Source organism: Carcharodon carcharias, chromosome 13 (genome assembly GCF_017639515.1).
Source record: "Carcharodon carcharias isolate sCarCar2 chromosome 13, sCarCar2.pri, whole genome shotgun sequence".
NCBI classification, from domain to species: domain Eukaryota; kingdom Metazoa; phylum Chordata; class Chondrichthyes; order Lamniformes; family Lamnidae; genus Carcharodon; species Carcharodon carcharias.
The window spans coordinates 88,981,621-89,007,199 of NC_054479.1; the positions used below are offsets into that span (position 1 = coordinate 88,981,621).

At 42.3% G+C, this 25,579-nt stretch overlaps 1 protein-coding gene across 3 annotated transcripts in view; it reads left to right on the plus strand.

Moving 5' to 3' along the window:
- Nucleotides 1–25,579, plus strand: part of sox5 (SRY-box transcription factor 5) — a 406,357-nt gene that overhangs the window by 100,319 nt on the left and 280,459 nt on the right. For all 3 annotated transcript variants that reach the window (XM_041203211.1, XM_041203209.1, XM_041203210.1), the window contains one exon: nucleotides 6,503–6,713. In XM_041203211.1, the coding sequence (XP_041059145.1) occupies nucleotides 6,503–6,713 (211 nt within the window). The remainder of the gene's footprint in view (nucleotides 1–6,502; nucleotides 6,714–25,579) is intronic.

A 25,579-nucleotide genomic window follows, 5' to 3' on the forward strand; every position in this document is an offset into this window, starting at 1 on the left:
CAACCTCTTTCAACATTCTGGGATGCTGAATATCAGGTCCCCAGGGCCTTTCATCAAAACTCACATGGCTTGTCAATTTAGCAACACTTTTCCCCCTTCTCCAATTGTTTTATGAACACAACTCAGAAGTGTTCAAAGAAAATAGAAAAAAAAAAACCCAAATGCTTGTTTTTAATGCCCCAATGGCTCATTTCTGGAGACGTTTGCTACAGTGTCCTGAAGATTCGTCTTTCATCCCTCAAAACCTCAGGGCAGTCCTTGAGGGTTGGCAACCCTAATTCTGGAAATTGGCATTGCCACTGTTGAATCCAGCTCCCTGATCATGGCAGCATTCTGGCACACCTAGTCTTCCATGAGGCTGCAGCAAGAGAGGTAGATTTAGCACCTAAATGTCAGGAGCTGGATTATATATGCTGGAAACTCTAAATCCGAATCAATAAAACATCAAATTAAAGGTTGGGGCAGTTGGTGTGTTATTCGTGACTACTGTGAAATTCCTGTTTGTTTATTTGGTTCCATGTATGTCAGAATAGCCGCATCATCCTTTCTGGATAATCTTTGAACACTAACCAATCAGACTGCGAACAAGCTTTCATTACTTGAGAAGTCAATCTCCGAACATAAAATGTGGCTTAATCATTCACTCTGGATGGAATGACATCTACCCAGCAGCTTGTTTAACGTCAAGCTACAGAGAGAAAAAAGCTGAGATAGAGGCAGGATCAGTGGATTATTTCAGATCTAAAACATCCTCTCTGAGGATTGTACCAATTCACATATGTAAGATATTAAGTTTGCATAGATTACCTACGACCAAATCCATTCTGACTGGCAGAGAAGTTTAGAGAGATTTACATTAGAGCATTGAGAGAACTCAAGGGCTTTGTTGCAGCAATTGTATAAAGTGATATACAGTGTAAATCTACTGGTGTGTCCCTAGATAGTGCAGAGGCTTATATCCTCTCAGAGCACAGATTACTGTTTTATCTTGTCATACTGAATTAACGCATTGGAACACCGTTAAACAGTGGTGACCTGTTCATCTTTGAGAATTGCAGCAGTGAGAAGATGATGTAGTGATGGTATTTAAATCTTTCCTTAACAGTAGGTTGTTTCTGAGTTCATTCACAGCAGTATCTGTAAGAACAGGCAAAAGGAAATCATCGGCAGTGAGTCTCTGACTTAATCATCTCGATTTTAGACATATTTACCAAAACAAGGGGCCATAATACAAGATAGCCATCAATATATTCAAGAGAATTCAGGAGAAATGACTTTCTGCTCAGAGGCTGGTGGAAATGTGGAACATATTACATAAGGAACGGTTGAGAAAAGTAGCATAGATACTTTTAAGAGGAGGCTAGATAAGTACATGAGGGAGAAAGGAATCAAAGGTCATGCTAAAAGGGTTAGATGAAAGGGAGAGGACGGAGTCTCATGACAGCACAGACCAGTTGGGCCAAATGGCCTGTTTCTCTGCTGTACATTCTATTTATTTGAAATGTAAAATTAAACAATAATAATCCGATACACACACAGAAAATTCTACGAGTGGCCAGATAGCCTTTTTGATGCAAATGTGAATGGTAAATTGGCTGATTGACATCTTGAATTGCTTTTAGTGAGGGACTCTGTAAGCGAATCAAGCATTTTCTGCATCAAATAAGAAGGTGCTCATGTGAAACCCTAAAAGTTTGTGCAGTTGGGGGACTTTGAAAGAAGCTTTTTTTTGCTTTCAACAAACCTATTGTTGGCCCAGCGTGTCCAACAGGAAAACTCAAATCCATGCTTGATAACTGAATTTAAAATCTTTCTCAAAATGAGACTTAGATGTCGAGTGTACTTGTATGTTGAATCCTGCAAATTACATAAGGTCCAACTTTTAACCAGTTTTTCTTGTCAGAGTCATTCTGAATCACTTTCCTTCTTTTCTTGAGATGTCCCCTTCATTTCAGTTATTTTCCCTACCTTATAATATTTCTAGACTTTTATGGCTTGGGGTTATGTGCAAAAGGGTGGTTGTCCATGCTTATGTTTGGTTTCTCACTTTTTGCTGGAGTTTCTAATGTAATAAAGCCTGTCATTTCTATTTGGCTTTTTCTTACTTCTGGTCTATTTTTTATGCCAACATCTGTTCATCTTTTCTGTCCTTGGCTGGGGCTATGGTAGTGAGGTTGGTTCTGATTCCCATCAAATTATGGCTCCCTTTATTAGGATTGCTTGTGTTGGGTATGCGGGGTGTGGTGCAATTTATTTTAGTGTTGGGGATTAGTTTGGGCATTAGAGGTTGGTGTTGGAGGCCTATTCTGGATTAGGAAAAGTCTGCATCAAAGCCAGGGTTTGGGTAGCCAAAATTAGAATTAGGCTTGTTGTTTTGGAGGTATTACAGGGGCCTCCTTCAGGAAGGTGTTAAACCTTTCTCAGCTTTGACTTGTCACAGGGCAATTTGAAGGCAGCTGCGATGTTGAAAGAAAAAAGCTCATATGTACTTTTGGAAGAAGATTTTGATGCCAGCCTGTGTCTTGAGTTTTGCTGACACCTATTCACGGAGGTGGGGGAACATCTAAAAAAAAATGGATTGAACATGGCTACCATAGGGAGGCTTTGACTCTCTGCAGTGCTGCCTTCCTTCCCCAACCTGTGACAGAGAGCCAGGTCGGCATCTTGTTTTAAGACTTGGCCTCGGGGGGGCATCTGACTTGGATATCTTCTCTTTCCTACCACCACCACCACCCCCCACCCCCCAACAACCACCGTCCCCCGCCCCCCTCTCTCTCTCTCTCTCTCTCTCTCCAACCCCTCCCCCCCCCCCCCCCCCCCCCCCCACCACCACCACCACCACCACCACCACCACCACCCACAATCCCTAATTGTTGCTTTTCTGGCACAAGAAAGCAGAAAATAGCACACTTGCAACCTTTCCAGGCAAGATTCTCATTGAAAATAGGAGATGTGCTTGCTGTGGGATTTTTCTCTTGAAGCACTTCTGGAAATTAGGCCCATCATTTTAACAATTTGACACTACTTACAGATCTTTTCTTCATTAATTAAATTAACGTTGAATGCCACCAGCTATATGAACAGCGGCCTCTTTCATCTTCATTATAACTACCTGCCTGGGCTTCTTGCTGTGAGCCGAGGAGTTTAGTCTGCTGTTCAATTCAATGCAATGAGCTCACACTGAACATTGCAGACTGGGGTTGGGGGTTGAGGGGGTTGGGGTGGTGGGGATAGTTTTAGAAGCCCCTCACCCACAGCCTAAACAACAACAAAAAAGCACTCTGTGAGTTTGGAAGTCATTTGTTTCAAATGTATAACAAGAACCATAAAAAAATCTTGTTGAATCTATACATATACTTCCTTTCATACAAATGCAGCACAGGAGAAAGAAGCAACAATTTCCATTACATATTAAACTCATACATTAAACAAAAAAAGATAAAAGCAAATATATTCAGGGATGTCTGTTGCATTAGACTAGTTGCAGGAGGCTATTCAGGACAGAGTAAGTGGAAATTAATTGGAACACAGAAGAAATAGGAACAGAATAGGAAATTTAGTATAATTATAAAGAAATGCAGACAAATAAGTTATTCTTGAAAGACCTGGGCTAAGGCAATTCACATTTATAGCCATAATATGAAATTAGTAAAGGGCCTAATCCCCCTTTAGCCTCCAAGTCACTTTTTGGCACCTAATTACTAAATGGAACAGCTTTATTATGTAGGCTATTAAAAATAATGTGTTTTGATAGTTACGCTTTTTTTTTCTTTGTGTTCCTGAGGATTTGCTAGGAATTGCCTTTTTTATTGGATGGGCCATAAAACATTAATGCTGCGCAAATATTCCCTTTTATAATTTATAGCGGGCTTTAGAATTTGAATGATTCTTCACTTTAAAGGGGCCACACAGTTCTTTGTCATTTAATGGAGCAGTGAGGGGATGGTGGGGCTTTGGCTCACCCCACCTCCTCCCACCACTGTGCCCCCACAACCCCCACCCCCCCCAACCCTTCTCCTCCCCGGCACCCCCACCCCCGGTCACCCAAGCTGGACGGGGCACTGGCAGTTGTGGAGTGTTCCACTGCTTGCTGCTTCCACCAAATGCTCCCCCAGCCTTCCAGACCGATAAATTGAGTCATCTCAAAATGTCACACGGGCACCCAGCAACTTGCAGCAACCGGTGTGGGCTATTGGGCAGGAAATTCAAACCAAGCTGGCACAAACCAGAATGGTAGCAACACCTCGCACCAAACCAGTGGCTGTAAGAGAAAGAAAGATTTGCATTCATCTTGCACTTTTCATAACCGCCAGATGTCTCAAAGCACTTTACAGCCAGGACTTTTTGAAGGGTAGTCACTGTTGTAATGTAGGAAATATGGCAGCCAATTTACACACAGAAGCTCCCACAAACAACAATGTGATAATGGCCAGATAATCTGACTTTTTTGTGAATTTGATTGAGGGATATATATTGACCAGGCCAACACCCTTACTCTTTTTTGAAATGGTGCCATGGGATTTTTGACATCCATACAAGCAGCCAGATGAGCCTTGGTTTAACATCTAACTGAAAGACAGCACTTCCGCAATGCAATGCTCTCTCAGTACTGCACTGGAGTGTCATCCTTGTCCTTTGTGCTCAAGTGGGACTTGAACTGAGAACTTTGTGATTTCGAGGCAAGAGTGTCAGAGCTGACACAGGAGGAACATTGAGCTTCCAATCTCTTTAAAAAAAAAACCCTCAACTGGAAAAAAATAAATGGGCGGAATTTTACAGACCAATTGCGGCGGGGGCAGGTCTGTAAAATGCAGCGAGCCGTTCAAAAGTCCATTGAGTTCAGCAGGACCAGAAAATCCAACTGGCCGGGGTGGGGGGTGCTGTAAAATTCTGCCCCACATCTCACATATAAGCCCCAGAGGCTCTTACTCAAGATTTGATACCAAACTAAACTGATTCAACATGACATTTTTCTTCATTTCTGTAACCTTAAGTTTGAATCTTCCAGACACTAATTCCCTAATTTAAGCTGTTTGACTATGGACTTGCTGAACTCCAATTCAAAGTTCAGTAAGTCAGGTTATCAATTTAATGCTTATTAATGCAGAGTTAAGAATCGTATTTACCCTGGACTCATACCCGATTAGAACAAAAACTTCTCCTCAGATAGAGAGGGATGGAGGCACTTTTCAGCTTTACTCTAGGCTGGAAATAAGCCACATCCTGGAGGTGAGATGACCGAGGAGTAACCCCACTGCCATTCAACCATTAGATAGAACGTACAGCACAGAAACAGGCCATTTGGCCCAGCTGGTCTATTCTGATGTATATTTTCCACACAAGCCTCCTCCCACCCTTCTTCATCCAGACTATCATCATATTCTTCTCTTCCTTTCTCCCTCCTGTGCTTATCCAGCCTCCCCTCAATTCACCTCAATTACTTGTGTTAGCAAGTTCCACATTCTCTCCACTCTTTGGGCTACAGTTATAGTTACATTTTGGGTGCCATGTTTGACCTGATTGTGCCAAGGAGCTGGCAAGAGTATCAGAGGGGAAAGAATACTGGACTCTAATACCTTTTCATTTGGATTATAAAAATAGCTGCATATCTGGAGAGGCCTGTTCCATCTGCACTATTCCTGTTTGAACATCAAGAAATATTTAAGAGGGCCCATGCATGCTAGTGTGTGTAAACTCTCTTATGGTGCTATAGTCCTTATATCATTTTTATAATTAATTTTGGGATATGGGCATTGCCGTCAGGTCAGCATTTATTGCCCATTATTAGTTGCCCTTGAGAAGGCATTGTGCAAGGCGCTCTAGGATTTTGACCAGGTGGTGATGAATGAATGGTGATATATATCCAAGTTGGGATGATGTGTGACTTGGGGAACTTGGAGATGATGGTAATCCTATGCACCAGCTGCCTTTGAATTTCCAGGTGGTGTAGATCATGAGTTTGGGAGGTACTGCCAAAGAAGCCTTGGTCACTTGCTGCAGTGAGTCTTGTAGATGGTACACACCTCAGCCACACTGCATCAATGTTGGAGGAAGTGGGTGTTTAAGGTGGTGGGTGGGCTGTTGATCAAGTAGACTGCTTTATCCTGGATAGTGCAGCATTGAGTGTTGATGGAACAGACGCATCCAGGAAAGCAGAGAGTATAAGGTCTACTTTGGTGTCATTTTAATATGAATTTGCTGAATAACTTATATTTCTCTCAACATTGCTTGCTGGGTATTGATCAGCCCACAGAGTAATTTGACTTTTAATGACAAAGAAATGATAATGACACTAGATTAGGTACGGATTAGCAATGATTAACAGAGGCAGATTATTGACTCTATCTGTAAATATCCGTGCTGTTTTATAATTAAGTCCAGGGACACAACCCTTGGCTCTGGCAACTTATCAAGTGATTTGGACATGATTCCATAAAATAATGCAAACATTTCTGTTTTCTCCTTCTCCTTCTCCCCCCCCCCCCCCCAATATTTCGACTAGGATCATGACGGCAATAAAGCAGCCTCTCTATTCTCGACACACAACTCATCTACCTCACCTCTGAAGACTGAAGAAGGGGCTCGACAGAGCAGCGAGTCAGGGTCTGGCACGGCGCTGGGTACCCCAGAGAGGCGCAAAGGCAGTCTGGCTGACGTAGTGGACACACTGAAACAAAAGAAAATGGAGGAGCTAATCAAGAGTGAACCCGAGGGTAAGCAAAAAGGGAATAGGTGCTTTGTTTCGGGGGCGGGGGCGCTGCCAGAGCGTAAAGAAGGAACAAGTTTATCAACAAGCGGCACTGCGCTGTTACCAGTTCAAAAAGAGGCATGGCATCTGCAGATGCAATAGCTAATCCTTGGTGTGGCCAAACAGTCTCTACAAAGTGTCCTTGTTCACATGTGAGTCCGTAAGAACTGGAATCACCTTTGTGAAGTCTGATTCGCCTGCATTTGAAAACTGGTCAAATGAACTCTACAGGACAGGCAAAGGAAAGTTGAATTCAATAGAGTCATGAACCATTGAAAGCAGATGTTGATACACAGATTTTATACAAGAAGTGCCCAATTCTTGACCCCTGAAGCTAACTTTGGATTGGACATCAATTTACAGTGATTCAACTTGAGGCCCGTTGGAGGAATTGAAAGTGAGACGGTCTGACTTGGTGACAGGATGAGTATATTTAATGCTGTGATTTTACTGACGGGATACTGGACAGGGTGCGGTAATTATCGTCGCAAGCTAGTTCATGATGTCAGCTCCCACCGGTTTCTCTTTATTACTTTGGCGACTAATTCCAACCAAACACACTGGAAACTTAGGGGATCAGGTCAAAGCCCGCCTGATCCAAGTCTAACCTGATCCCAGTCAATGCAATCATAGAATGGTTAGAACACAGAAGGAAGTCATTCGGCCCGATGTGTCTGTGCCGGCTCTGTAAGTGCAAAAATGGAGGGTAACATTGGGAGGGAGTAAAACCGACCTGATCCCATTAGTGGGTAGTTTAGGCTATCTTCAACCACTCCGTGTTGCTATTCAATCTGCCCATGATCTTGTGTTGGAGTGAAGCGAGTGATTTTTCAGTTACTGCGAAATGAATTCTGCGCTGGTTTTCAGAAGTCATCAAATTATGGAGAGCGTGACAGCGTTTAAAGTTACGAAAAACTGTAATTTAACTCCTATTTTAAAGAGACAACAACGTTCTTTCACTGAAATCAGCTCCATGAGTACTTACCTCATTCACATGGTAATTTTTCATGTGTGTCAGTGAAGCTTGGCACTGTTTGACGAAGCGCCACTATCGAGCTCCGATCACCCGATGTCTGCGAATTCTTCTAGGGCTCCGAAGAATCTTACGATGATAGTCCGAATGAGGCTATTTGGGCCATTGGGTCTGAGAGAGCTAATTAGTCCCACTGTCGTAATTCGAACCTCTACCCCTGCAATTGTTCTCCCTTTAAGTAATTTATCCAATTTAGTTTTGAAAGTTAGCACTAAATCTGCTTCCACCGTCTCTTCAGTCAGCGCATTCTATATCAAAACTCGCAAAACATGTTGCCTCTTACGTTAAATCTGTCTCATTTGGTTACTGACCTTCCTGCTGTTGGAAACAGCCTCACCCTATTTAGTCTATCAAAACGCCTCAATTTTGAACACCTTCATTAAATACCCCCTTCACCTCTCCTGCTCTAAGGAGAAAAGTTCTCTGGGTTCACTGCATTACTGAAGTCCCTCAACCCTGGACTGATTTTTAAAAATTCATTTAGGGGATGTGGGCTTTGCTGGTTGGGCCAACATTTATTGCCCTTGAGAAGGTGGTGGTGAGCTGCCTTCTTGAACTGCTGCAGCCCATGTGGTGTACGTACAACCGCAGTGCTGTTAGGGAGGGAGTTTCAGGATTTTGATCCAATGACAGTGAAGGAACAGCAATATATTTCCAAGTCAGGATGGCGTGTGACTTGGAGAGGAACTTGCAGGTGGTGGTGTTCCCATCTATCTCCTGCCCTTGTCCTTCTAGATGGTAGTGGTCATGGGTCTGGAAGATGCTGTCTAAGGAGCCTGGGTGAATTCCTGCAGTGCATCTTGTAGATGGTACACACTGCTGCTACTGTGCGCTGGTGGTGGTGGGAGTGAATGTTTGTGGATGAGGTGCCAATCAAGCGGGCTGCTTTGTCCTGGATGGTGCCGAGCTTCTTGAGTGATGTGGGAGCTGCACTCATCCAGGCAAGTGGGGCGTATTCCATCGCATTCCTGACTTGTGCCTAGTAGATGGTGGATAGGCTTTGGGGAGTCAGGAGGTGAATTACTTGTCGCAGGATTCCTAGCCTCTAGTCCTAGCCCTTGTAACCACAGTATTTATATGGCTAGTCCAGTTCAGTTTCTGGTCAATTGTAACCCCCAGGATGTTGATAGTGGGGGATTCAGTGATCGTAATGTCAAGGGATGATGGTTAGATCCTCTCTTGTTGGAGATGGGCTGATTTTCCCCCTTTCCTAGCCCAGGATTACTGGGGCCAACCATAGTATGCTCCAGATGAGATTGGTGAATTCAGACAATAGATTCTCAAAATGTGGGCCTTCGAACGGGGCAGAGAAAATATTTAAAAACATTTTTTGGCACAAGAGCTATCTTACATTACAGCAGTGGTGACTACATTTCAAAAAATACTTCACTGGCTGCAAAATGCTTTTGAGAAAGTCCTGAAGTTGTGAAAGGCACTAAAAAAATTGCAAGTTTTCTCTTTCTAATTCTTATCACACCTTTAACAAGGTGATTTCACAGGGGCGTAATCAGCCAACAACTAGGGACTGAGCCAAAGTAGGAAATATTTAGGGCAAGTGACCAAAGCTTGGTCAAAGGAGCAGGTTTTAAGGAGTGTCTTAAAAAAAAGAGATGGAGAGCTTTAGAGAACTAATTCCAGTGCTTGGGACCTAGGTGGGAGAAGAAGGCACAGCCACCAGTTGTGGGGGCAAACAGAAAGGAGGATACACAGAGGCCAGAATTGGGGGAACATAGAGTTAAAGAAGGGTCTAGAACTGGAGAAAGTAAGTGAAACAGAGCATCAGTGAACCTCAGACTAAAAACAGTGGCTTGGATTGACAGCACAGGTCCATCTGGAATGTGGAAAAGTGTGTGGTGTTTTAAAAGACCCTTGGTATATGTAGTTTATATTTTCAGCAGTTTTGAGCTAGGCAGTTGGTCCTAATCTCACTAATGGATTGAGCAGCTCTGTGGTAAAATTACCACCTCATAATACTGATAAAATCACTACTCAGCTCCATTGTATCTCATGTTTTCCAGGCCTTGTATTTTGCATATTTGTTACACATTCTGTTGTGTTATTACAGTGTTGGAGATTTTATTCTGCTCTTTTTTTGTTTCTCTCTCACTCCTCAGTGAATTGATTGTTAAATGCCCTTCACAGTGTATTTGTGTTTTGTGCGAGTTTGCCACAAATGATTACACAAATAACTGTTAATGTTTTCAGCGTGTCACTCCACATTGAGAAGAACATGCAAACGCTGAATGATATTGCGTCTGTAGTGCGGAGCGAGCATGCTCTTGAGGCTGCATTAGTGAAGGCTGCAGTTATACATTAGAATGGATACAGAATCTGCACATTATCTTTGCTGTTAAATGTACAAACAAAAGGCAGCAAGCTTCTCAAGTGAGAGCGAGCAAAGCTTACATTGATGTATATAGCAGAAAATCCTTTATCCCCCCAGTCATTGTTCTTTTGTTTCTTCAAAGACCATTAAATCGAATGGCAGGTTGTGATGAAAATTTAATTAAGGCATAGTTAAATCGCACTGAAGTGGTACATCTTGGCTCTTTTCCTTCATTTGCGTTTCGGGAAGAATTAATAAGTTGAAAGCTAATGCATAGGCCGTGAGTCAAAGCGGCTAGGTAGGTGCCAAGCGCCCATGGGTGCCATGCACCCTGTTAGTTTGGGGAGAGTTTGAGTGCTGAACTCATTTTCCACTGGTTGGAGCTCGTTTCCTCCCTCCTTTGCTGCCAAGCCAGTTCATTTATACGCTGCCGGGTTAATGCAACTGACTTACTATGATTGAAAAGAGAAAATACTCATTCGATCCAATTGAAGGGAGTGTTCCTAACATTTAAAAGGGGTTTGCACTCCCATTAATGCCAAAACACATTTTTTTACTCTTTTTAAAAATTATTACGTAAAGGAGAATGTTCTGTTTACAGAAAGCAGGAGCATCACTTAAAACCCAGCAGATCTTCAAATAAAACCTCTTAAATAAAAGTTATGAGAAGTGAATGCTTTAAACAAGTTTGCCAAGATTTGTGGAGCCAGGATAGAGTAGCTATTAAAGTGATGAGACTGCTAATGTATCGTAATACATTATGCTTTTAATATTTCACAAAAAGCATGTACTAGAGATACAAAAGGGACTTTTGAACAGACTTTGGAGTGCTGCCTTTTGTTGTGTCAGGCCCACCATCTTGAGAATGGGCCAACACACACAAAAAAAAACACATTATAGGAAAAGACAGGGCTGGAGCAGGGGCATTCAACCATTGTTCATTTCTCTAATACATTAACTCTCCCATCATGGTGTTTAGTTGAGCTATGAATAATCCCATAGGTTTTTCCACAATTAGTTCAATCAACATTCTTTGAGTGTTGGTTGTACTTTGCTTGTATACCTTTGAGTTTAGACAGTTGATTAGTGATCCAATTGAGATGTTTAATAATCTAAAAGGGATTTGATGGGGTAGAAACAGATTAACTATTTTGTGCATTGGGGGCACCCTGACTAGAAGGCATAATCTTAAAATTAGAGCCAAACTATTTGGGATTGCAATCAGGAAGATACATTTTACACAAAGGGTAGCAGAAATGAGGAACTCTCTCTTCTCCCCAAGGCTGTAGATGCTGGGGGACGATTGGAGTTTTCAAGACTAAGGTCAATAGAGTTTGGTTAGTTAAGTGTAGCAAGGAACTTGGATCAAGGGCTGGATTTGCCCTGTGGGGTGGAAAATGGGAGTCAGGATTGTTTCAGGGCCCCAAACTGGGAGGGAAACAGTCACTCTTTGAGATTTTCAATTCCCCTAATTGGCATGGAGATGGATTCTTTGTTCAAGTCAAAGCACCAGACAGGCTCTTGGTGCTGGAGGGTCATCAGAGGCCTCCTTTAGTTGCCTAGGTTCTTAATGAGCCTAATCAGTTACCCACATCATGGGGAGTCAGTAGTCCAGCTGGACTTGAACCTGCCTCCGCAAAAATGGCTGCGCAGGGAATGGTGTCAGGAAAGCTGCATGCTGATGCTGTTATTTTTGGGCCCCATCTGCCTCCATTCTTGCGCTCAATGGGACCTGAAAATTCAGTGCCAAAGATAGGTAAATGGAGTTAAAGTACAGATGAGCCATAATCTAGTTGAATGGAGGATCAAGCTTAAGGGGCTGAATGGCCTTCTTGTATTCCTATATTTCTATCCTTCAAGACTTCTCATTTTTCAGTTGTCAAAGCACAGCATACAGGAGGCATAGATATGACGGGCTCATTGGCTCTTAGAATCTGGAGAATGAGTATCATTAGCAACATCCTTTTCAATTGTAAGCTGTCCTAATGTTTTCAACATTTTAATTGAATGAAACTGTGCACAAAGACAGCAAAGAGAGGTATAAGTTGTAGAAGAAAACTGAAACTCAAATTACATGAGACAGTTTATTTTGCACTTAATTAAACTCTCAGGTGAATTTTTCTTTGCAATGGTGTTAATATTCATTTTGCAGAATTCATTGTGTATAGACAACATGCACTTATACATCTCACTGGCGTGATTCCATGAAAGTCGCAGCAATATATGGCCCAGATGTAGTACATCTAAACTGAAGCTCTGATTTGACACTGATGGCAAACATTCAGCTGGAATGTAGAACCAGGGGCTGGTGGGGTTGATAGTCTCTAAGATTTTGAATTGAACACCTTTCAGATTAGTGTAAAACTGGATGCTACATGCAATATGAATTGGAATGCAGATAATGAACCACTGGTAAACTAAAAGTTCAACATGTAAATGGACCAAAAATGTCAGCTGTAGCTTCTCTTGAGGTTTGCAGTCTGTGCTTTCTAAGTGAAACTCTGGAGTTGTTCAGTGTAGTCAGGTGAATCTGTTCTGGACCACTACGCTAAGGTTTTGCATGTATAAAGCAACAGTGGCTTACATTTATGAAGTGCTTTTAATATTGTAAAACACCCCATGACACCAAAGAAGTGTAATTAGAAATTTGACGTCGAGTCACTTAAGGAGATATTAAGACAGGTGAAAGAAGTAGGTTTTAAGAAGTATCTTAAAGGGAGAGAGAAAAAGTAGAAAGGCAGAAGGGTTTAGGGAAGGAATTCCAGAGCTTAGGCTCAGCTGTGATGGTGGGGTGATGGAAAACAGTGATGCGCAAGAGACCAAGATTGAAGGAATGCAGAGATCTCGAAGGGTTGTTGGGATGCTGCACTCCTTCATTTTTTGGGCCATATGTCTGTTGCTTCAACAATGTCTTACTTTTTTGTCTTCGTAACAGGAAGTTAATCTATAATGAGGTGGTTGAATCACAAAACCATTATATTGCTGAAAAAAGAGACCTGTCTAAACTTTTCATCTTCCATTCATTAGGGCACTTTGCAAGAATGCCAATATAAGGGGAAAACAACAATTTCTACTGTATGTGAAGAGAATGCTGATTGGTTGGCAAGTAGCGTTGCCATCACTGGTGTATTCTCCATAAATTGTTGTTTTCCCCTTTTATTGATATTCTTGCGACATGTCCCAATCTGCAAGATGAAAAGCTTCGACATGTCTCTTCTTCAGCAATATTCGAGTTCTGTACTACCAAATGAATATTTGTAAAGCCAGTATAATTCAAGTTTAAATAGAGCTGGAGTTAGCTTTACACTTGGAAACTTATAATGTCTGTCTCATCCTCTCTCTCACCTCCAGCAATGACATTTCAAACCTCCATCTATTTGGTTGCAATGGAATGAAATTTGGGTTTATCAGTATTGTTCAGTGACACCATGTACCAGAACTGATCTCTACCTCGTAGAGAGTCTCATTCATAAATGACATTGTAGAATTTATCTTTTGCTACCTTAAACCAGATTGTGCAGCTGGACAAAACAAAGCAATGTAGTGGAAGAGTCACATTACTCTGCCTTGTGTCTTGCTGTAGGAGGAATCGGATTGTTAAATGAAACTGGAGGGATTGTTATCTTTGCATTATTTATACCTATACCATTCAGCTAACCCTGTTGCTAATGTTCCTTATGCTTTTAGAGCTTTCGAGTGTGCTAATGCTTTAGCAGTATCATTGTTGCACAGGACATTACACAGGACACTGGATGGTAGGATTTACTCAGACCAATTGCTTATTGGCTGCAGATTCTGGGGCCCTTGATTCATATATGTGAGATGGCCACCTTTGCTGTACTTCTGATCAAAGGTCACTCAATGTGACCAAATTAACTGAATGTACAGTGTTTTACCAGTGGTAACAGGTATCTGGTGCTCAGTAATTTCATACTCAAGAGGCTTGCCATGACTATGCATATTAAATTTAATCAACAAACCCATCCCTCCACCCCATATTATGGTCCTCCATGCTGTTGAGGAAGTGCTTTGCCTCAAGGATTCACTATAATTAGAGATCCTTGTTGGGATGGGGGGTTATTCTAGTATGTATTCATGTCTATTTTTAATAACAAGAGCAAGCACAACAGACACGCTTTCTACTAGAATATTTTTGGAGAGCTTACTTAAAGTCATCTTTACCACCTGAGGCCAAGGGACCGAACCTCAAAATCTGCTGTTGTTGCTTCAAACTCTCTTTTATTTGAGTACTCAGGGGAGATCTTGTGAGTTTATTAAGGAGAACAGGTCTCAAATGGTGATGGGTAGTGACTGGACTCCCTCTTAGAGCTTTAATTAAGATGGCCAGTCAGACTTATTGATGAAGACCTACTCAAGACTGAACGGCTTGCAGTATGAAAATGCATGAGGCACTGTATTATTAGTTGGGCTCAAGATGGCAAAGGAAGTAATAGCTTTAATTTTTCCTTTCATTCCCCATCAATATCCCTCTTTAGTTTGGCTGACAACAATAACACAACTTTGGATCCATACAATGTACTGCACTTAAGAGAAACCTGATAAAGAACAACCCCCCTCTTCATACTGAGTTCCATTCCCCATTCATTTCTGTGGAAATGAATTCCTGTTCAGACCTATTCCTCTTCTAAAAAAGCCTTTTATTCAATCTCAGTTAACTTTTGTCTAATAAGAGTATCTCATTTGTCTAATGTAATTTCCTTACTTGTGGGGTTGAAGTGCATTTCTGCAGGTTTCCTTTCTGAAGAGAAGATGGCTTAAGAACAATATAGTTCTATATACAATATTAATAGTGGAAAGGGAATTGCTGTGATGAACATGTTTCTATTGGAATGCTGCTTAACACTGACTGTGTTCATGAACAATGGAGTTGAAACCACACTGTGGAGTATTAGTAACAAACAGCTCAACCTTTCATATACAATTCCTCCTCCTGCTATGTATCAGCTTGGATCAGCTGGTAACACTCTTGCCTCTGAACTATGAAGGTTGTTGTTTAAACCCCACTCCAGAGTGTGAGCTAACAATCCAGGCTGGCACTTTGGTGCAGTATTGAGGGACTACTGCATTGTTGGAGATGTGAAATCAAGGCCCTTTTTGTCTGCTCAGGAAGGCATAGAAGATCCCATAGCATCTATTTGAAGAGGAGCACTGAGTTCTCCAGTGTCCTGACCAGTATTCATCCCCTAAAGCAGCAATCATAAATAACTGTTTAACCGTCATTTGTTCAATAACTGTTTTTGGGATGTTGAACAAACATGAAGTGCGATTTGGCATATATAACAGTAACTACACTTCAAAGATAATTCATTGGTTGTAAAGCCTTTTTGGGATGTCCTCAAGATATGATAAGGTACTGTAATTCCTTGAGGACCAAAGGAACAGGAGTAGGTCATTTAGCCCCTTGAGCCTGTGACATCATTTAGTTAGATCATGGCTGATCTGTACCTTGACTCCATCCACCCACTTTGGTTCTGCATCACTCTTGCATAGCAAAAGTCTTATCAAGCTCAAGCAAGACATTGGACCCTTTATCTGGTGTCCCAAAATCTGGAAGGACCCAAAAACTGACTACATTCGAAGCTGGCACCTTGGGTAGCAATTTGAATAAAACCCTTTTATTCTTTATTTTTCATATTTTATTTTATTTTATGTATTATAAGTACATGCTAGGCCTAGGACCTAAAATCCTCAAATCCAAGATGCTTCCTCCCTGACCTGTATTCAAATTTTCAATTGACGTCCAGTCTCAACAGTGTTTTGGGGAATTTTTTTTCTATTTTACTGAAGGTGCGTATCTTTATTTTTCTCTTAACCCCTGTATTGTCTCTAAACTGTTTGTTGACCATCCAGTACTGGACGAGCAGAAATTTCCTTCAATTAAATATTGGGAAGACCAAAGCTATTGGATTTTTGCGGAGTTGTGAAGACTCGGCAGACCTTTAAAAATGGCGGGCAAGGCGTGGATCCGGAGGTCCCACCTCCATTTCTGACATACCATTTTTGCCAGTTGGGAAAAGGGGGTGGGGTTGACTTACACACGAGGGAAACCTGGGGCAAAATTTTTACCTCAGTGGGCGTGTGTCCAACCCGCTCAAGTGTAAAATATTACACGTTGACGTCAGGCATGTGTCCCGAGGTCAATGTGCGGTTGCGTGCAGGAATCGGCAGCATAACTGCCAACAATTAAAAGGCCTACTAAGGCCATTAAAGGATTAATTAACTGAAAGTTTTCACTGCTCATCCAACCTTATGGTTGGCGGCCAGGCGAAAAGGCCAAGTGGCCTTTGCACATTTTGCACAGTGGTGGTGGTGGGGCGGGGGGGTGCGGGAATGAGGTTTCCTAAAGCAAATAGAAATAAAATTAATTAATAACATGTCCCTGCTGTTGCAACAGAGTCACATGAGGGGGACATGTGTTATAAAATGTTTCATTTCTTTATTATTCTTTTTAAACTCTTCACCTCCCTGAGGCAGCTCTGTGTCTCAGGGAGATTCTCAAGGCAGGGCTGAGCGCTGCTGCTGACCTTTCATACTGGGCGGACCTTAACTGGCCCTTCAGCATGAAATCGCCCTCTGGCCTCAATCACGTTTGGTTTCCCACCTGCCCCCACTCAGCCCATCTGACAAGGGCTAAATTCTGCCTCTGAACTTAGCAGGGCCATTTGAACTCAGTGCTGAGTTCAAACAGACCTCATTTTCACTTTGGCAAAGGCCTTAACCCATGGTTTGGGAACCACAATTCATGAAGGAGATGTAAATGCTCATGAAGTGTTGATAAGGTATGTAGAACAGTCAAACTATCAAGTTATTTAAATCCCAGACCTATAAAAAAAAATTGACACAGGCAGGCTGTTTTTTCCAATGAAAGTTTTAAAAGAAAATCTGTTCTATCAGTTGCAATAGCTGTTTGTTGGCATTACCCAAAGGGCCAGCATTATATCATTAATGGTTGGCTGCTGTCCATAACCTACAATTATCTCAGCGTGATGTTGTAAATTCACAGTTTGATTGAAAGCTCAAAAAGGTTATTAAAGGATTATCTGTCTTTGTGGGTTTATGAATACAAGTTTGTTTGTTTTAATAAGGGATTAAGTACTTGAGAGGCTTTTAAAGCTTTAAATGGGAGTGTTTTTTATTATAGTGAAAGCTGTAATAGATATTTAGATCTTCGTTTTATTTCATCTTAACATGGCTGCTGAGGTATCCCCGTGGTAGATACTTTGTGTTGGCATGGAGGGTGTAAGGACAAAGGGTAGTGAGTGGGTTGGCATGAATTGGCATTAAGTTGGCATGGAGGGTATGAAGGGCCATGAAGTTGGGGAGACCTGTGTTGTTATGGATGGGGCTTGGGAGTGGTGAAGGGGTGTGAGGGCTAAGAGCTCAAGTACCTAATATTTAACAAAACAACTGGGACAAAGTCCCAGAGAACTGAGGCAGGCCTTTTAAACAGCCCGCTTTAGCACTCGGCAGCCCCTAGCATTTGGGGACACTGGGCCCAAATCCACCCCATACCTCGAAGTGGAAATCTTGCCACTGGGGGGCACATTTCCTGATGTGGGTACATGGAGCCGAGAAATCTCCCAAGTTGACCCGCCTTGGACATGAAAATCTGGCCTATTGTCTTCAGTCCCCCACCTCAAACTCCATTCCCCAGCCACTGACTCCATCCCTCTCCTTGGCTACCGTCTGAGGTGGAACTGGACTGTTCACAACCTTGGTGACATATTTGACCCCAAGCTGAGAAGATGAGCTTCTGACCACATATCCATGTTATCATTAAAACCCTTTATTTCCACCTCTGTAACGTTGCCCAACTCCAATCCTGCCTCAGTCCATCTACTGCTGAAACTCTCATCCATACCTTGTTATCTCTAGACTTGACTGTTGCAATATGCCCCTGGCTAGCCTAACATATTCTGCGCTCTGTAAACTTGAGGTCATCCAACATTCTGCCCATGTCCCAACTTGCATCAAGTTCTATTTACCTATTACCCCTGTGCACACTGACCCACATTGGTTCTGGGTTAAGCAATGCCTCCAATTTAAAATTCTCATTTCAGAATCTTCCACAACCTTGCCCCTCCCTATCTTTGTAATCTCCAGTATCATAACCCTCTGAGATATCTGCCCTCTCTATTTCTGATCTCTTGAGCATTCCAAATTTTAATCACTTCACCATTGGTGGTTGTTCCTTCAGCTGCCCAGATCTCAAGCTCAAGATTACCCTTCCTCCATGTCTCTCTCTCTCTCTCTCTCTCTCTGTCTGTCCTCCTTTTAAGGCACTCCTTTAAACAGGGCATGGTGTCAATTTTTAAAAATATAAACAATGCTCCTGTGAAGAGCCTTGGGACACTTTTTGCTATGTTATAGGTGCTCTGTAAACGCAAGTTGTCATTATTTATTTCAGCACTCAACAACACAGATGAACTGGCTCAGTATCTGCAAAGACATTTTAACTCGAGTAAACAGACATGTAGATGGGCTATTGGATAGCTTGTCAAAAGATTAGTTATTGACCTAGCTAGCAAGAGGACAAGAACAATAAATTACCTACACAGCAGGTAGCAGCCTAAACACATTGAATACAGACCCATACCAAAGGCCACAGGCTTCATCAAATCCAGGCCCACACACAAAAGGTTTGATAGCCATAGATGCAGGCAAATCAAGCTGTTACAGGCTAATTTACTTTTCACCTTACACAAGTTTTTTGTGTAACACATCTCTAGTTGCCTGTTTAAAAATCAAAAATTGAAATATACTTAGAATAAAATGAAGTTAGCCAAAACCAGAAAAGTGATATTCGGGTAGCGTTGGGGAGTCATTTGGAATGTGATTACTCAATGGAGATACTAGCTCACAAAATTATATATACAAGTGCTGAAAGTAATTGTTAACAAACAAAGAAAACAAAAATCGAAGTGGGGAGTGGGTAATTGGCTGTCTCAAATTTATTGCCAGTAAGACTTTATTTATTATATTTGAAACAATAGCCTGGACTATGCATTTAAATCAATTTACAGGGTCCAACTTTTATTTGTCTGAAACAACTGATGGGAGCAAAAGAACTTGAAGCAGATGGAATATTGTACTGCATATGTTTATATTTTACAGTGTCTTATCTGAGTTCATCCAACTGACTCCCTCCACAATGGATCACTCCATTGGCATAAGACCCTTAATCTAGGTGGTCTGGGGAAAAACCAACTCACTTATAGCGGGCAACCTGATTGGTATGCTAGTCATGGCTGGGTCAAGCTTGGAGCTTCTGAATACAAACGGCTTCTGTAATTTATTTTCCTTTACCTGATGCTCCAAGGATCAGGAGGCTTAGTGAATGGAGTTATTGATGGGTACAATGGTTGCTTGATCTGCTCCAGGCCGCAATTTACTTCAAGTAGTATGGGGACTAAACACTAACATATGTAAGTCTGACAATTAACAAAACACAAAAGTAAGAGAAAATAGGTTTAGATTTTGTAGAATTTAAACCAGACTGTTTGTACCCCAACCTCTTTAATTTCATTTTCTCCCCATTTTAGTTTTGTCACTCTCATCCCAGTAGGCCATGCCACCAATGCCATTCTGTTTGAAAGGCAATGCCTCTGACAGGGCAGCACTTCCTCAGTACTGCACTAGTGTCAGCCTCTGGTGTGGGAACCCATAACCTTCTGACCCAGTGGTGAGAGTGCTACCCACAGAGCCATGGCTGGCACTATCACCCAGAAACATTCCAAGGTCGATCTCTAGCCTGTGATTTTGGCCAGAAAGAACGGAAGGGGAATTACAGTTGGCACTTATCTGGAAGGAGGAGGAAAATCTACCAGGGTTCTCTCCCCTCATCACTATCCGGGGACATCCCCCCTCCCCCATCTCATGTTGAAAATGGGCTTGTGTTCAGTGAGAAAAGATTCGGCCCAGTAAGGCATGCATTTTCTTTTGTCCTTGCTGATATTTATCTTTTCCCCTCTTCCTGAAGCTGCTGATTCCTCACCAGGTTCTGACTCCTTGCCAATTATCTCTCTGTGTCTTGTCTAGGTGCCCATTATCTGTATGCCATCAATGACAGTGAGTTTTGGCAAGCCTGATCCTCTCCTAACCAACCGTCTATCCAAGCACACTTGGCTTGACCTCCTTCCCCCATATCTAAAGAATAGCCTCCTAGGCAAATCATGCAGCCGTACCTTTGCATAAGTCCCTGCTTTTGAAGGAAGAGGGAAGCAGTTGGCAAGAAGCATCCAAACCTAAAGAGAAACATGTTGCCATGAGTAAAGGAGCTACTGAGTATAGAAATGATCCATACAGGTTTTACACCTGATCCCTGGTCTATACTGGCTTAGCTGATCTCAGCTAACATTGCAGAGGAAACTGTTACAGTTAGCCCTGTTTCCTTCAGTATGTGACGAGGGCAAAGCCCTTCAGTCCTGATTGCTGCTGAGTGGTCCCTGTCAGAAAGTGCACAATGGGGAAGGACAGGACCAAGCTGCGATGCCTCCTATAGTCAAATAGGTTCCGGAAACTTACGCTCTGGACCCAGACATGAAGAACAGCCCTTTTTTGAGGTGAAATATGGCTTCTGGATAATTGTCTGATAACTTTTGTGAATCGCTTACGGAATTTTCATCACATTAAAGGTGCCATATAAATGCAAGTTGTTGTTGTTCTTGGATATCTGAAGACCCCAATCCAGATGAATTAACACTAAACTTATCAGAGCTGATACATCACAAACCCAGTGCAACACAGTGACACATATGCAGAGCTGCCACAGAACTTGTCAAAAATGTTTTCACAATTTGCATCCACCTTCCCATTTGCAAAAGCTCAACAGCAACAACAGTTACCTCGGTGATCTGGAGGGACAAGAGAAGCTGGGATTGTTCTCCTTGGAGCAAGGAAGGTTAAGGGAGAGAATTAACAAGAGGTGTTCAAAATCATGAAGGGGTTTGATTACGTAGAGAAAAATTGGCAGGTGGATCACTAACCAGAGGACACAGATTTAAAATAATTGGCAGAGGAACCAGATGGGTGAGGAGGAGAATTTGTTTTTACACAGCAAATTGTTATGATCGAGAATGCACTGCCAGAAATGCTGGTGGAAACAGATTCAATGGTAACATTCAAAACGGAGTTGGATAGGTACTTGAAAAAGAAACACTTTCAAAGCCCCAGGGTAAGAGCAGGGGTGTTGACTAATTAGAAATTTTCTTCAAAGATCCAGCACAGGCATGATGGGCCAAACAGTCTTTTGTGCAGCAAGATTCTCACTATAATATTGTAATGGAAGAGACAGGAACAGATTTTACAGTTGGGGAAAATAAAATAAAATGAGTCACTTTCTTAAGTTTGGAAAGATGGAAGATAGAAAAGTTCATCTTGGAAGCTTTGCTATTTCAGTAGCTTTGAGGGGGAAAAAAATTGTCTGTGACATTCTTCCCATATTCTGTGTTATGGAAGGTTCGATGAAATGTTTAGCCTCATGTTAATTTGTATGGCAGCTTAAAGCCCAACAGACTAATGCGGTGTCAATGTAAAATGCATCACACAGTGTAATTACTGACTGCTGCAGCAGTTGGAAATGGAAGGCAATTGAAGGCGCAGTTCCCTGTGAAATCTCTACTTAGTTCTGGTCCTGTTAATAAGCCACGTACCAAGGCTATTGATTTATTTAGGATGCAAGCAGTACAGGTCGCCCGGCCAATGTTTTTTAGATGCAGATTTTGTTTGTGCAGCGTATCTGTGACATTAAAGCAGCTATGCGTTACATTCACTGTAGATGCCAATCACTTTATCCTCACCCCTTCCACCCATTTTGCTCATAATAATTTGGCTTTAATCTGCTTCAGCCTGACTGTTTTGGTTATTGAGGCAAATGTGGAGGATTGCTTATTTCAGTTTGAGCAAGGAAATAGCCTAATAGTGGGGAAGAATTACTCACATTTTCCAGATGGAGTGCAATGGGGTGGCACTGTGCCTTGCCACTGATCCGCTGTACAACTCCAAGCATTTCCTTACTATTCCAGCCTTTGTTTGAGACTCCTCCGCTCCCATCCCCTCTTCTCTCAAGTTACAACTTGTTTGCTAAACCAAGGATTGGTTCTCTCCCTTCAGATATTCATCCAACTCACTTTTGTAAGTTATGATTGAACCTGTTTCCACCAGGCTTTTTAGGCACCACATTCCAGATTGTAACAACTTGCTGATTAAAAACATTTCTCCTCATCTCATCTCTGGCTGTTTTGCCAATTGTCTTAAATCTATGTCGTCTGGTTCTGCCAGTGGAAACAATTTCTCCTTCTTTACTTCCATCAAGACCTTTCAAGATTTTGAACATCTCTATTAAACCTTCTTTCTCCTCTTGAGGACGACAAACCCAGCTTCTCAACATAACTGAAGCACTGCATCCCTGGTGCCATTTCAGTAAATCTTCTTTGCACCCTCTCCAAGGCTGTGACATTCTTCCTAAAGTGTGGTGCTAATGGGAAGCAAAGTTTTGTGTTTTAGATTGTGGAAGGGGAAGAAGATTGGGGAGATTTGGGAGGAGTGAGGGAGGCACGGGGAGTTTTGTGTCAGGACTAATTGGGTGGTGTGGTGGGGGGGTGGGGGGGGGGTGGGGGTGAGGTGTGGGGTGGGGGGGAACAATGCTTTTTAATCATGTTCTCACACTGGGTTACAAGGCCATGATTTGCCTGTTGCTCAGATGCATACGAACATGCATACAAACATATGGAGCAGGAGTAGGCCACTCAGCCCCTCAAGCCTGCTCTGCCATTCAATAAGATCACAGCTGATCTGAATGCAATATTCCTGCCTACCTCCAATAACCTTTCACTCCCATGTTAATCAAGAATCTATCTAGCTCTGCCTTAAAAATATTCAAAGATTCTGCTTACACCACCTTTTGAGGAAGAGAGTTCCAGAGACACTCAACCCTCTGAGAGAAAAAAATCCTCATCTCTGTTTTAAATGGACAATCCCTTATTTTTAAACAGTGACCACTAGTTCTAGATTCTCCCACAAATGGAAGCATCCTTTCCACAGCCACCCTGTCAAGACTCCTCAGGATCTTACAGAACATAAGAAATAGGAACAGGAATAGACCATTCTGCCCCTTAAGCCTGCTTCACCATTCAATAAGATCATGGCTGATCTTATTGTGTTTCGATTTCCACTTTCCCATCTAACCCCAATAACCTTTGATTCCCTTGTCTAACAAGGATCTATCTACCTCTGCCTTAAAAATATTCAATGACCCCCCACCTCCATTACCTTTATGAGGCAGAGAACTCCAAAGTTGCACAACCCTCTAAGAGAAAAAAATTCTCCTCATCTCTGTCCTATAAGTGCGACCCCTAATTTTAAAACAGTGCCCCCTAGTTCTGGACTCTCCCACAAGAGGAAACACCCTTTCGACGGCCACCTTGTTAAGGCCGTTCAGCATCTTGTATACTTCAATCAAATCACCTTCACTCTTCTAAATTCCAGTGGAAACAAGCCCTGTCTGTCCAACCTTTCCTCATAAGATAACCCACTCATTCCAGGTATCAATCTAGTAAACCTCCTCTGAACTGCCTCCAGTGCATTTACATCCTTCCTTAAATAAGAAGACCAAAACTGCACAAAGCATTCGAGGTGAGATCTCACCAATGCCCTGTATAACTGAAGCATAACATCCTTACTTTTATGTTCGATTCCTCTCATAATAAAGGATAGCATTCCATTTGCCTTCTTAATTACTTGCTGTACCTACATACTAACTTTTTGTGACTCATGTCCTAGAACACCTAGATCCCTCTGCACCTCAGAATTATGCAGCCATTCTCCATTTAAGTAGTGCTCTGCTTTTTGTTCTTCATGCCAAAGTGAACAACTTCACATTTTCCCACATTATACTCCATCTGCCAGACCTTTGCCCACTAACACAACCTATCTATATCCATCTGCAACCTCCTTATGTCCTCTTCACAACATATTTTCCTACCTATCTTTGTGTCATCTGCAAATTTAGCTACCATGTCTTCACTCCCCTCATTTCAGTCATTGAGCTAAATCATAAAAAACTGAGGCCCCAGTACAGACCCCTGTGGCAATCCACTTGTCACATCCTGCCAATCTGAAAAAACCATTTATGCATACTCTGTGCTTTCTGCCAGCCAGTCAATCTTCTATCCATGCTAATATGTTACCCACTACATCATGCGCTTTTATTTTCTGTAATAATCTTTGAAGTGGCACCTTATCAAATGCCTTCTGGAAATCCAAGTACAGTACGTCTACAGATTCCCCTTTATCTACTGTGCATGGTATTCCTTCAAAATACTCCAATAAATTGGTTAAACATTATTTTCCTTTCACAAAACCATGCTGACTCATCCTGATTGCCTTAACCTCATCTGAGTGCCCAGCTATAACCTCCTTAATGATCAATTCTAATAACTTCCCCACAACAGATGCCAAGCTAACTGGCCTATAGTTTCTTGTTTTTTGCGTCCCTCCCTTCTTGAATAGGGGGGTTATATTTGCTATTTTCCAGACTGATGGAACCTTTCCAGAATCTAGCAAATTTTGGAAAATTAAAACCGGGGCATCAACTATCTCACTAGCCACTTCTTTCAAGACCTTAATGTGAAGTCCATCCGGACTGGGGGATTTGTCAGCCCCAACAGTTTGCTCAATATCACTTCCCTGGTGGTTCCAATTTTCCCAAATTCCTCCCTCCCTTCCATGTCCTGATTGTGGGTAACCATCATAACAAACCTAGAGGTTCAGAAAGGAATTCAAATGAATGTTTTCAAGCAAGCCCATGATTAATGTTTGGGACAGAGGATCTGAATATGGAATACTTTTAAATGGCATTGTGAAACGTGAATCTTACATTTTTAAAAATTCGTACATGGGATATGGGCATCACTGGCTAGGCTGGTGTTTATTGCCCAACCCTAATTGCCCTTGAGAGGTGGTGGTGAGCTGCCTTCTTGAACCACTGCCGTCCGTGTGGTGTAGGTACACCTACAGTGCTGTTAGGGAGGGAGTTCCAGGAGCTTGACCCAACGACAGTGAAGGAATGGTGATATATTTCCAAGTTAGGATGGTGAGAGGCTTTGAAGGGAACTTCCAGGTGGTGGTGTTCCCATCTATCTGCTGCCCTTGTCCTTCTAGGTGGTAGCGGTCGTGGGTTTGGAAAGTGCTGTCCAAGGAGCCTTGGTGAATTCCTGCATGCATACTGTTGCTACTGTGCGTCAGTGATGGAGGCAGTGGATATTTCTGGATTGGGTGCCAATCTAATGGCTGCTTTGTCCTGGATGGTATCAAGCTTCTTTAGTGTTGTAGGAGCTGCACTCATCCAGGCAAGTGGAGAGTATTCCATCATACTCCTGACTTGTGCCTTATAGGTGGTGGACAGGTTTTGGGGAGTCAGGAGCTGAGTTGCTCATCGCAGGATTCCTAGGCT